The sequence below is a fragment of the Rhopalosiphum padi genome, chromosome 4 (genome assembly GCF_020882245.1).
Source record: "Rhopalosiphum padi isolate XX-2018 chromosome 4, ASM2088224v1, whole genome shotgun sequence".
NCBI lineage: Eukaryota > Metazoa > Arthropoda > Insecta > Hemiptera > Aphididae > Rhopalosiphum > Rhopalosiphum padi.
In genome coordinates this window covers 38,913,852-38,926,374 of record NC_083600.1, presented here as the reverse complement: position 1 = coordinate 38,926,374, position 12,523 = coordinate 38,913,852, and the positions used below count along the sequence as shown (strand labels likewise).

Sequence of the window (12,523 nt, the reverse complement as noted above, 5' to 3'; positions counted from 1 at the left end):
CGCGCGTCGTCCCACCGTGCGTTATATAGTGTCATGTATAGTGTCTGTGTGCATGTTTTCGCGTCAGCGTGTACGTAAATTTTCGCGCGTGTGTGCGTGTGTGTGTGGGTGAGCGGCGTCAGCTCGGCGATCGATCGGGTCCCTCGGAACGGACTACTCCATAGCGCCGCGTCGTAAGGGAACGGAACACCGCGCGCACCCCCGTCGAGGGCTCTACACACACACACGCTAAAACGCCGCTACCGCCTCCACACCCACCTTCGCCACCTCCAACGACTCCGCCACCGCCGTCCGACTGCACGGCCGTATAACCCATACAGTTTGTACGCGGCAGAGTCACCCATGTCGGACCCGCTCGCCGCCGTAACCGACCCGCACCGACACCGGCGCTCACCAAACCACCCCCCGCAGACGCCTCGCAACCGCCGCCCACGCACCGCGGAAAACAAGGAAAACCTTTAGCGCCCGTATACGCATACGTATATACTGTATATACGGGGTGTTCTGTTTTTACGCGGCACTGCGATGCTTTAATTCAGCGGATTTGCGTGCGCACCGGAATAAAATAATTTAATGTGCGGTGGGGATAAGTAACTACATATTATAATTTAATTTGTTCGAAATTCGATGACAATACGCGTCAACGTACGTCAGAAAACTATTCTACTCGACTTGCAGGATGTATAGTTAAAAGAATATACATATTATATATATATATATATATATAGGTTGTTATTGAAAAGAAGATGAAAAATCCCTAAGATACTTAGATACCGTACGTAGATAATATAGTCGTAATATTGTATAGGTATAATAAAAAATAATAAATAATTATTATGTATAGGTAAATTTTTATTTTTAAAAACATTGATAAATATTTCACTTAAATAAAAAAATCAATGTATGTAAATATACATACGATTTATAAAATTATTTCTGTTACCAGTTAAATGTAGATCACCCCGTATATTATATGGTATATACATATAATGGTACATATGCGATTTCGTCGCGCGCAACGCTGATCCTCGATCGTGGGCGTCCTCCACCAACGATTATATGTATTATTATTTTTGTGTATCGCTCTTAGGCGGCCGCGATCGAATTCGGGCGTAATATATGCACATGAAGCGCATTTTACATCATACTCAAATGCTGTGTACATACGAATGTGCAATGTATATTGTATAGGTATATCATCGTAAATACTTATACCTGATAATTATTAACACACACGGACATACGAAATAATGTAAAAAATACATGATGATTGTCCATCACATAAATTTTCCAGTCCTTATTTACTTATTGCATTGGATGTTTAAATATTTGATATAGGTACACGTATAAAGAGTATAGTGTTTACAAGATGCTACAATATCTTTGGTATTATTTCCCTTATTTCTGTACTGAAATGTTTCTATTTTAGTTGTTAGTATAGCCTTAGATGTTAGATGTCTAAATATAATAGGTTATAATATGGCTCGTACTTATGCAGCTCTGCACATTGGATTGTGGTTTCCGTGACCTGATTTATAAGTTTATAACACAGAATAAAACAGTGGTTTTCGCCTTTTTGGTCGGTTCGCGTTTTAATTTTCTTATCATTTTATGTACATTTGAATATAGGTATATAAATATATATATTATGTATTGATATATCATTGATAAAAGTTTTAAGAATCTTGTTTTTTGTTTATTGATGTCGTAGTGCATTGACGTTGGTTAACCGTTAACCTAATTTAAATTAGAAATTCTAAATATTCTGATATACCTATATATTTGAACACGATAAACTTACTAGTATACCCATGCTATACATAGATACAAAAATAAAATTATTACCTAGTAGTTAAGTAGGCGTTTTTCAAAATACATTTGTTAACTCCAAATGATAGTTTGAACTCTTGTTAATATAAATGTATCTTTCAAAGCAGTTAATTTTAGATATTTGATTTTTATACTTAAAATAGTTACTATATAAGTATATTTTTATATTATGTAAATAATCTTAAATATTAATGATTTAACAATGGATTTAAATTTAATATATTACACATCCAATGACCGCAATGATGAACTGAAACACGCAAAATACCCTACTATTAAGTACATAAAAGCAACCTCCAAAGTTGTTTTTTTTATATAAATCTCGATCGTTTATGTAATACTTTACAGTTTTAATTAAAAAACGATTGTACCTACCTTTTATAGATGTTTTGTAAACGTAGGGATTGTAAATCTAGTAGGTATATTCAACACTGGTTCATATAAATGCGATTGGTGGTATAAATATTCAATAAATAAGCAACGAAACTTAAAAATGTATATTGCACTCTTTCATTCCGATTTTGATTGTTCTCTATGTGTGGTTCCCAGATAACAACACCAAACTCGACCTAATAAGTACACAGTTTAAAGTTTTTAGATTAATTGTTAATTTAACGAAACTTAATAATATCATAATCGAAATTCGATTATTTGTAGACGGCATAATTTTTAATTTTACTTTTTGTTGTTAATACTTTATTGTATTTAATCAATTTTAATTACCTATATGGCTATATACCTAATATATATTATATACAATATACAATTAATTTTCTTTTGTTCATTAATTCATTATGTATGCAACCACGTGTCATTAATCAAAAACAAAAATTAAATTTATTTTTGTGGATATATTACCTATAATATATGTGTATAGATACGTACAAAATGTAATCAATATTTATGGAAACTCCATAACGTAATTTGTTAAATTACAGTATTTTATTAAACTTTCTTAAATATATTGTCGCACTCTCACACCACATTATAGTTTATACAGCGTATAATCTGTATCTAGTGGTTCATATTTAAGTTAATCATTTTTGATAAAAGTATAGATTAAATGTTACTATATAAATTAGTAAGTTATAATTACATGCATAGTATTAGCAAATACAGATTCACATAAAGACGGACCTTATTTATACCGTTATCTTTATATTATGTTGGACGTGATAATTATATGTAATAATCATTCGAGTATGAAAATCACAGAAGCAGATTATAAATATAATATTACATTTGCGAATTGCCAGTTATGAACAGTGAACACATAATATTTTATTAGTATAAAAAAATATTATAAAATAGTGACAAGTATGTACGAGTGTTTAACAAATTAAAATTGTAATGACTAATGATTTTATTAAAAATGTATGCTTGATTAGAGCTCAAATACTTTTACAATATTTAAAACATTAGGTATTTATCATTATTTATAATTTTATTCTTATTATAAACCTATCTGATATAAATATATGAATACATGACATCATGCCGACATACGTTAATATTTAAGTATTATATTGTATTGAAGCGTAAACCGTCCCTGCAGGACTTGAAATATTTTATTTATAAGACAACTTGGAATATAAGTTTTTAATCTAATCAGTGTTTCTCTACAATTGTTTCTCAAATAATTGTCGAGTAAGTGTATAATCAATACATATAGGTAGCCGGTATGAATAGTACATGGTACACGACACACTTAACAGTTTCAGACTTTATTATTTACATTTTACTCAACTGTATACTTTTAGACGGTAGTGTGGCCAAAATTCACCCAGTTCAACAGAACAACTATAGTCCCTTCAATTTAAAAACAAATTATAAACTTATCCACGTACTACAACACGTATTACAACTTAAAATTATTAATATACCTAACTAAACTAAGTTAATTAGAGCATAATAAGCGTAATGAACTTACTCCGCAAAAACTTGAAATAATAAATTTGAATAATATATAATATTATTATATTTTGTTATTTCTATCCACCCATAATTCATCTATACCAAGCTAGTAATATCAAGTGTTCGCTGCCACTGTCCATAGGTTGCTATAAAATACAAAATTTTTGTATGTATCCAAAGAGAAAAACTCGGTTTCCACAGTATTGTAGGTGTTAAGGTGTGCATGTTATTGTCAATTGTAAAAAAGACGTCATACCTGCATGTTATCACTACTCAAGTGCACTTGTTCGTCTTACTAACGCATAACATGGACAATTTAACGTTTAGAAGTATTTGTTTTACTCTGTTATTTTTATTAGATATTTCAATGAATTGATCTGTTATAAAATTTAATGGAAATAATATTATCTATTAGGCGCTACCTTAATGGCTCAATAGATTGATTTTTGATATTTTGAAACAAGTCATGACGTCCTCTATTAAGTCAAGCAAACAGGTCCTTCCTTAGATAGTTATACATTTATATATCAATATATTATACTGCATGTCTGCATTGTTTAATTTTTAAAGGTAAGTATACTTGCTTATACCATTGATTAATTATACCTTTTTACATAACGTAATTAAGGTGCTTCGGTCTGGATATAGTATATACATAATCTCTGCCGTGTATTAGGTGATGAGTGGGTTACTATTCTAGGTGTGTTAAATTTGAATTCAATTTATCATTGTACAAGAAAAACTATTCTGGGTGCAAACGGTCTATTAGCATATATCATCAAGTGATATACGTATATGTTATTTTTGATATTGCTATTAAAGCCATTTATTTTACTTTTAGTAAATTATTATTTATTACTTTATTAGTATTAAATTGTTATAATAATATATATTTATATTTTATACTATATTATTATTATTATATCAATATATGTAACTCAAAATGTAACAACATATTTCTGTAAATACCGCAAAACAGTAAAAATAGATTCATAATACTTATTGAGAAATAATATTTTAAAATAATTCAAAAATGTTACTGTGTTTATTAAAATTCATAAATATAATATAATATAGGTACCTAAATAAAAGTTTAAGTTTCCACGAATAGTTTTTAAATTATAACAAAATAACTAATATGATCTATATATCTATTTATGGTTAAAATAAATAATTTTGTCCAAATTAAAACTTTAGACATTTATAAAAAATAACTGTCTTCATATATATTGTAGATTTTAAAGTTCCAATATTCATACAATTTTCGAATCTTAGGTAAAAAAAAAAATTTTTTATGAATTTCTAACTAGAAAATAATTAACTTATTTTTGTGATTTTTATGAATTTTGTTTAAAATCTAATATTAAATTATTATAAAAAAATATCGTGACTATAGTTTTTTTAATATTTTTAATTTAAAAATTAACGACTTACCAGAAGCTTTGTATTAAATTTTCAAGCATGCAAATATTTTTAAACATTTATTTAACAAAAAACTAAAAAAAAATTAAAAATTTCTTATGTCTATAAATACTTCTGAAATAGTAGAAATATTTTAAAAAATGTTTACCGTTATTCATTTTCGAGTTAAGTGTCTAAAATCTACATCAAAAAACCAAAATCAATTTGTCAAAAAACCCGCTTTTCATTAATTTTTTGTTTGTTTTACCTGATTATAAAAATCAATAATGCGAATTTTTAAGTTTGAATTCTTCAAAGAACAAACTAGATCAAATTTGGTATCCAAGACCACACTAATTTTTTGAAAAATGAAGCATTGTATCGACTAATTATATTGTGAATTAGTCCACAAAAAAAAAAAAAAAACATGATAAAATTAATACATACATTAATGTTCCACTTATAATCTAAATTAATTAATTAAATTATGTCTTAACGTAATAATGTGTTATAATAGGTAATATACTAATATATAGTATATATAGAGTAATCTTCATATTTAAAAAATAATATTTTGGTATAAAAATTAAAAATATTTGTCCAAGGTGGATCCACCTTGATATTGGTGATCTATTTCCAGGATTTTTGATAATTCTTATTTATTATAGTTTTGCATTTCTTTACAACAGGTCTACGGATATTGGCTACACTGATAAACTTTATCATTATTTTAACGATAAGAGATGTTTAAAAAATAATATGTGCTTTGAATGTTTTAAAAATGAAGTAAATTATTTTGGTGTAGAATGTATTAAATCACGATTTAATATAATCTTAAATCGTGGTGTAGTTGGTGTACTTTTATTATTTTTGCTTATAATAATTATTAAATAACAGCATTAATTTCTTCGTGGAATAAATTTTCAAATTATTGTTAATATATTTTGAATTTTTGATTATGATCAATTTAATTTGTTATAATTTAATAAATTCAAGATAAAAAAAGGAATTTAATAAAAACAATCAGTGTCTAAATAAATTATATAACAGCACACAATTTCAGTATTTGAATTACTAGATTTTTTTTTTAAATTTTAACATCGAATTGAAATCATTGTGAAAAATGTTGCCTTTGAAACCACCAGTATCTAAAAAAAATGTAAAAAATATTAAACTGGTTAATTTACCAATTTTTGATGAAAATGGAGACATTTTGGATCAAAATTCATGGCCAAAATACCAAGGAATTTTTAATGGGAGAGTTATTATCATCAACAATTTAAACGATAAATCCTGTCTTTGCAATTTGGTTTGTAAATTGTTTATATTTAGTTTTTAGGAATATATTTTTTTAATATAAATCTTTTTGAAGTTATTGGGCCTCAATGTGTAGAGTTAATAAATAAATTAATATTTTTTAATATCAGGGTTGTTTTGGACAATTTGGTATAATTGACAAGGACAAATTCATAGATTACAAAACCCTACAAAATCAGGTGTTGAGGCAAAAAAAGAATTGGCAAGCCATGGAATTAGTGCCTTTTGATTTTCCTTATAACAACCAAAACGAGGAAGATGAGAATAATGTACGAACCAAATTCCAAAAAGCACATGATGCTAATAAACCAACTTATAGTAATTGGAAAGAATTAAAATCAAGCCGTTCTACAGAATATGAACAATTGTTAATTCTATCTGGTGTTCAACATGAATTATCATACTTTTTACTTTTGGAAGAAGCTTTTTTTTTTATGTTACACATTAGAATGTTTGGAAATGCGAAAAGAAAATGGTTCATTAATGAGCGTAGTTGAATGTTGGAAGCAATTTAATGGTTTGAAAAAACATTTTCCATATTATTATGCAGCTTATCATTATTATAGATCAAAAGGATGGGTTGTTAAACCTGGACAACAGTATGGTGGAGATTATGGTAAGCTATAAATGTTAATAGATTATTTATTTTTTATTCAATAGTCGATGATTTTTTTCAGTACTGTACAAATCATCACCTAATTACTATCATTCTTCATACGTGGTTGTGATTAGTGCTAATGGTCAAAATAGTGAATTGTTACCATCATGGCCTTCATGGTATGGATGTGGTCGAGCAATAGAAGCCGCCAATAAAGATTTGCTTATATGTACAGTTCTTGGTCCTGCGTACGAAGAAGAAATGCTAATTGATCTGTCACAGTACACAGTTAATGATACTATAGTAAGACGTTGGGTGCCATCTCAAAACAGAAAAAAACCTTAATGTTGTTAATATGAGTAAACCTTACACAAAAAAAATAGTATATTGTGTGACTAAAAACAAAAATATACAAATTCAATGACTATTTTTTTAGCCAACTTTTTCTAATCTATGATTTTTTTGAAATATTCAACTTTTTATTTTTTGTACTTCTGCATTTTTTTTAACTCCTGTTAGTCTATATTGTCTTCGTTCTTGTAAATATTGATCTCTACATTCTTTAATAAAATCTTCATTATTAAACCACTTGGACATGCAATCATTTAATCCATTTACTTCTGCTCTACATTTATAGAACATCCAGAATCCGGTATTCAAACAACAATCTCCAAACACTAAACACAGTTTGAAACTATTAATTTTTACCAATACATAACAAACCTAGATGTAGTGCAATTACCTTTATTTTCTTCAGAACATTTTTCATATTTTGCTCTTTCTCTGACAATTTTTGGTATTACTACATTTTGTTCAATTTTTCTTAATTTATAGCTATCAGGATCTCCTGAAATGTAAAAATAAATTTTTTAAGGAATAAATCTTTAAGGAAAGTCAATAAAGAAAATATGCTTACCCAATCCATGTGGTCCTCCTCCATATCGAGGTTTACGTTCCTCCTTAATTTCTGACGATGCAAACATTACAGCATAGGATAGTATTACGCTGATGATTAAAGGTGTATTTTAAAATAATATTTTTAACACAGAAAACCAAGTTTACTTGAAATAATATAATATTATATCATAATAGGTAATTTATTGTATTAAATCCCGGTTTACACTTTCAACTTGGAAGTTCCAAACTATTTCCTACTAAATATTAAATATTAATCAAGAAATTTTGAACTGACTTCTGAAAAAGTGCTAAACCTAAACCTGTAATAAAAATATTTTTTTTTGATATTACTTTATCAATTGTATTATCAATTATTTTGATTTTCTTAATTTTACTTTCTAACCGTGGTTTAACCTCAATTTCTGAGTAAACATAGTATTTTAGGTTATGTGATTAGTTTGTTGTCAAACTTAAATTCGCTTAATCATTTTTCGAATACATATTATACACTAGTCACTTCTCTATATAGTATATACACTACACAATAGTTTGTAGTGAGTATCTTCAAAGTTCAAAGTAGTGAATATCTACAAACAATTAACAATACATTTGTTGATGATTTTACATTAGTTTGTAATTTTAAATCGTAATAGTTACCTACAATACAGGTATGTTGTATATCATTCAATTTGTTAATAGTTTAAACGTTGACATATTATATTAAATCTTTGTTTTTAACTCTCTCGATTTTGTTTTGCAAATAGTTAAAAAGTCATGGATCGTCTATTGAGGTTGGGCGGTGGTATTCCTTTGGGACAAGGGTCGGCGCCTGCTGCCGATACTCCCGTTGTAGATACTGCTGAACAAGTGTATGTGTCGTCGTTGGCCTTATTAAAAATGTTAAAACACGGCCGTGCTGGAGTTCCTATGGAAGTCATGGGCTTGATGTTAGGTGAATTTGTGGATGATTACACCGTACGCGTTATTGATGTATTTGCAATGCCCCAAACTGGAACTGTAAGAACTTGTATTATTTATTTATTACTTTTATTTATACTTCATGTTAATTGATCGTTTTAGGGTGTAAGTGTTGAAGCTGTAGATCCAGTATTTCAAGCAAAGATGTTGGATATGTTGAAACAAACTGGCAGGCCGGAAATGGTTGTAGGATGGTATCATTCACATCCAGGGTTTGGCTGCTGGTTGTCTGGTGTAGATATTAATACACAACAAAGTTTTGAAGCCCTCTCTGAAAGAGCTGTTGCTGTTGTAGTGGACCCAATTCAAAGTGTTAAAGGTAATACTTAATGTAGTGTTTATTGCTTCTATGTTTATAAATAAAAAAAATAGAATAAAAATTATTTTTTAAAGGTATAGTTAATTAATTTAATATAGTTTTGCAACATTTTTAATGGTTAATTTATTGTTAAAAACTTTAAATGTGTATAATTTTGATACTGTTTAGTGAGATCATTTTGTATGTAAATACTTTAGTGAAATTACAAACAACGGAAGTATTTATTTTGGTCAACATAAAATTTAAGTTTTAAAGAAAAAAATTTAGTTACTGTTAAAGGTAGAATTTAACGGACGAGAAGTGTTAAATTACAATTGTTATTAACAAGGTAACTAATCCTTATCAAAAATTCCAATTTGAATTAAATAAATCTATAACATTATCTGAAAATTTTGTGCTTAAAATAAATTAAATGAAAAAGTAATTTAAACTTCTATCTAAACAATTAGTATACAGTTTTTTCTCGAATTTTTTGTTGTACCTTTTCATTAATTTTAATATTAAGAATAATTTTATTTAACAACACACAATTATAATTAAAATATTACTTTTAACTATATTATGTTATAATTCAATATACGTTAACATTTGTTTGGATCCGACAGATTTATTTATAAGATAAAATAATGTATGGGCTATACATTAATCTCTGTTATTCAAACTTTTTCATCACACATCTCCTTTTAAACATTACAATGTTTAAGTAGCTCTCAAATTAATAAGGACATAACAATACAATGTTTAAATGTTCTTTTATATATATATTATTTTTATATCAATAATTATGAAACAAAGAATGTAATAGTTATGCATAGAAAACCAAAAATAAATAAATAATAAATAAGTTTTAGTAACATCTTTCATGTAACTCATTTATTTTCATCATCATATATAATTAATATTTTTCTTCTGTATAGCGGCTTTAAGGTGGTCTTTAGATGCCTATGATTTATGTTGTTTTACGTGTATCAAAATAACATACCAGTATAATACACTTAAACAAATAAATACTAGGTACTTATAATATTGTATACTCTTATTTTCCATTTTATGTACGTTTATAATTGTATATTGTTTAATATAACATAATAGATTTTTAAATCACATTAATATAAATAATGTCATTCTAGTATAATTTATATTATTCTAATATAATACTCCATGCATTTTAAAAATAGACTTGATTATCATATAACGTCAATCCTAATTTTTAAGTGTGTTATGAGTATTTTTAAATATTAACATTTTATATACTCGTAACTTAAAAATTGAAATATTGTATAAATCAAACAAGAGAACACAAATAATCGATTTACCTTTAAGGATCATAATAGGTCAATATTAAAGCTAACAACATAAAAAGAACTGCTGAACATAATATATTTTGGTATATTATCTGTTAATAAAATATAAACAACAAAAAATATGAATTTCAAACTAAGAACAAAGAAATTAAACTACTGTTTGAAAAAATGACTATTTGTTATTCTTTAAAATATGTATACTATTTTTTTAGTTATTTTTCACTATAATTAATTTAATTTATTATTTAATATTTAGGAAAGGTAGTTATTGATGCCTTCCGTTTAATTAACCCCAATATGATGGTACTTGGCCAGGAGCCAAGACAAACTACTAGCAACTTAGGACATTTACAAAAACCTTCAGTTCAAGTTAGTAAAATATTTATGTTTATTATTTTGATATTAATTGTTCAGAAATTTACAAATTGCATTTATAATATTATATAAGTGAATTGTAATCTTTTTGTCCGTTTTAGGCTCTAATTCATGGTCTTAATCGTCATTATTATTCCATTTCAATAAACTACCGGAAAAATGAACTCGAACAAAAAATGTTACTGAATCTACATAAAAAATCATGGATGGATGGAATGGCACTTGAAGATTACGAAAAACACTGTGATACCAACCGATCAACAGTTAAAGAAATGCTAGAATTAGCTAAGAGTTACAATAAAGTAAATACCTATTTTCTGATAAAGGAAGCAGAAGTTATTTACTAATAATGAAATATATTGTTTAATTTAATTGTTAACAGGCTTTGGAAGACGAGGATAAAATGACACCAGAACAATTGGCCATCAAAAATGTAGGCAAACAAGATCCTAAGAGGCATTTGGAAGAAAAAGTTGATAACTTAATGTCTGGAAATATTGTTCAGTGTTTGGGTTCTATGTTGGATACTGTAGTATTTAAATAATACTTGTGGAATATTATGCAATCAAGGAAAAAAATATGGAGATAAATAAATTATTTTAAATTGTATATCAGAATTTAATAGTTAATATTTGTTTGCCGCTCCAATATTTCTATGAATATTACTCATAAGTCATAACTCTATTTTCTCTTTTTTTATTATAAATAAATCTTGATTAATAAAGATTTCTATTCATATAATTTAAGCTAAGATTATCGTTCATATTAATCCTATTAATAGGTTTTAAAGAAATAAATAAACATTTTTTTATTTTATTTTAAGGTATTAAAGTAAAAAAAAAAAGGAATAATGAGTGTAATAAATAATAATATTTAAGAATTTACTTACTATTCAAATGTTTTTATAAAAAATAATTTTAGTTATATTTTTATTTAGTTACCTACATTACATTTTAAGAATCTCCTTTGCAGTTATTATTATTATATGTAATTTATAAAATCAGTGGTGGCTTATGGATTTAAAAGAAAAAAAATACTTTGATAAACATTTAAAAGTAATGGTTCAATATCATCTATAAAAATGTACATTGTGAAATAGGTATAAGTATGCGCATTCATTAACATGAGATGTGTGTATAAATGTGTATTAGTTTTTGTACTCTTACTAAAGTTTACAAACAGTACAATTGTACTATAAACTATTTGTGCTTTGTTTGTTTCTAGGACTCGTGATTTATATTCTTTTTGATTTGTTATACGAAAATATTTAGTTTTTTTAAAACATGACACTTAATGTACATAATTTTGATATTATTATTTTAAAATTATATCTCCTATTTCTATTTAACATTTTGGGTAGTACTTATTAATTTTTGGATTAAAATACCAGAAAAAACTTTTTTTCCCAAATCTTCATAAAAAATGGAAAATTTGAAGAATAACAAAATAATTCATTTCCGAAATTAACTAGTTTTCAGAAAATTAAAAAAAAACTGAATTTTTAGAAAATTAAAAAGTTGTATTTACGCTTAAAATAATCAAAGTATATGAAAAAACTTAATTAAAAATAATAGATAGGAAATCTGTCAT

General features: G+C 26.7%; 3 protein-coding genes across 3 annotated transcripts; 2 read left to right on the top strand and 1 right to left on the bottom strand.

Annotated features, from left to right (window-relative positions):
* Positions 1 to 5,905: 5,905 nt before the first annotated feature.
* On the top strand, positions 5,906 to 7,648 carry LOC132929348 (uncharacterized). The gene is given in 4 exon segments (XM_060994655.1): positions 5,906 to 6,454; positions 6,573 to 6,887; positions 6,889 to 7,078; positions 7,140 to 7,648. Coding segments are annotated over 4 exon segments (957 nt in total). The 5' UTR covers positions 5,906 to 6,268; the 3' UTR covers positions 7,406 to 7,648.
* On the bottom strand, positions 7,408 to 8,299 carry LOC132929350 (COX assembly mitochondrial protein homolog). Its single transcript, XM_060994657.1, has 3 exons — positions 7,977 to 8,299; positions 7,803 to 7,907; positions 7,408 to 7,737 (listed from the first exon to the last, which is right to left on the bottom strand). The coding sequence occupies exons 1-3, from the start codon at positions 8,041 to 8,043 to the stop codon at positions 7,532 to 7,534; spliced, it is 378 nt and encodes a 125-aa protein (XP_060850640.1). The 5' UTR covers positions 8,044 to 8,299; the 3' UTR covers positions 7,408 to 7,531.
* A 160-nt stretch (positions 8,300 to 8,459) lies between these two features.
* On the top strand, positions 8,460 to 11,550 carry LOC132929349 (26S proteasome non-ATPase regulatory subunit 14). The gene is made up of 6 exons (XM_060994656.1): positions 8,460 to 8,625; positions 8,722 to 8,974; positions 9,038 to 9,254; positions 10,815 to 10,927; positions 11,035 to 11,235; positions 11,316 to 11,550. Exons 2-6 carry the CDS (start codon positions 8,732 to 8,734, stop codon positions 11,475 to 11,477), a joined length of 936 nt encoding a protein of 311 aa, XP_060850639.1. The 5' UTR covers positions 8,460 to 8,625; positions 8,722 to 8,731; the 3' UTR covers positions 11,478 to 11,550.
* The last annotated feature ends 973 nt before the right edge of the window (positions 11,551 to 12,523 follow it).

Coding starts and splice junctions, on each gene's coding strand:
- LOC132929350 (XM_060994657.1), bottom strand. CDS start 8,043: ATGTTTGCATCGTCAGAAATTAAGGAGGAACGTAAACCTCGATATGGA. Junction 7,908..7,976: donor AGGAGGACCACATGGATTGG/GTAAGCATATTT, acceptor TTTACATTTCAG/GAGATCCTGATAGCTATAAA. Junction 7,738..7,802: donor ATGTTCTGAAGAAAATAAAG/GTAATTGCACTA, acceptor AACTGTGTTTAG/TGTTTGGAGATTGTTGTTTG.
- LOC132929349 (XM_060994656.1), top strand. CDS start 8,732: ATGGATCGTCTATTGAGGTTGGGCGGTGGTATTCCTTTGGGACAAGGG. Junction 8,975..9,037: donor CAATGCCCCAAACTGGAACT/GTAAGAACTTGT, acceptor TGATCGTTTTAG/GGTGTAAGTGTTGAAGCTGT. Junction 9,255..10,814: donor CCCAATTCAAAGTGTTAAAG/GTAATACTTAAT, acceptor TTTAATATTTAG/GAAAGGTAGTTATTGATGCC.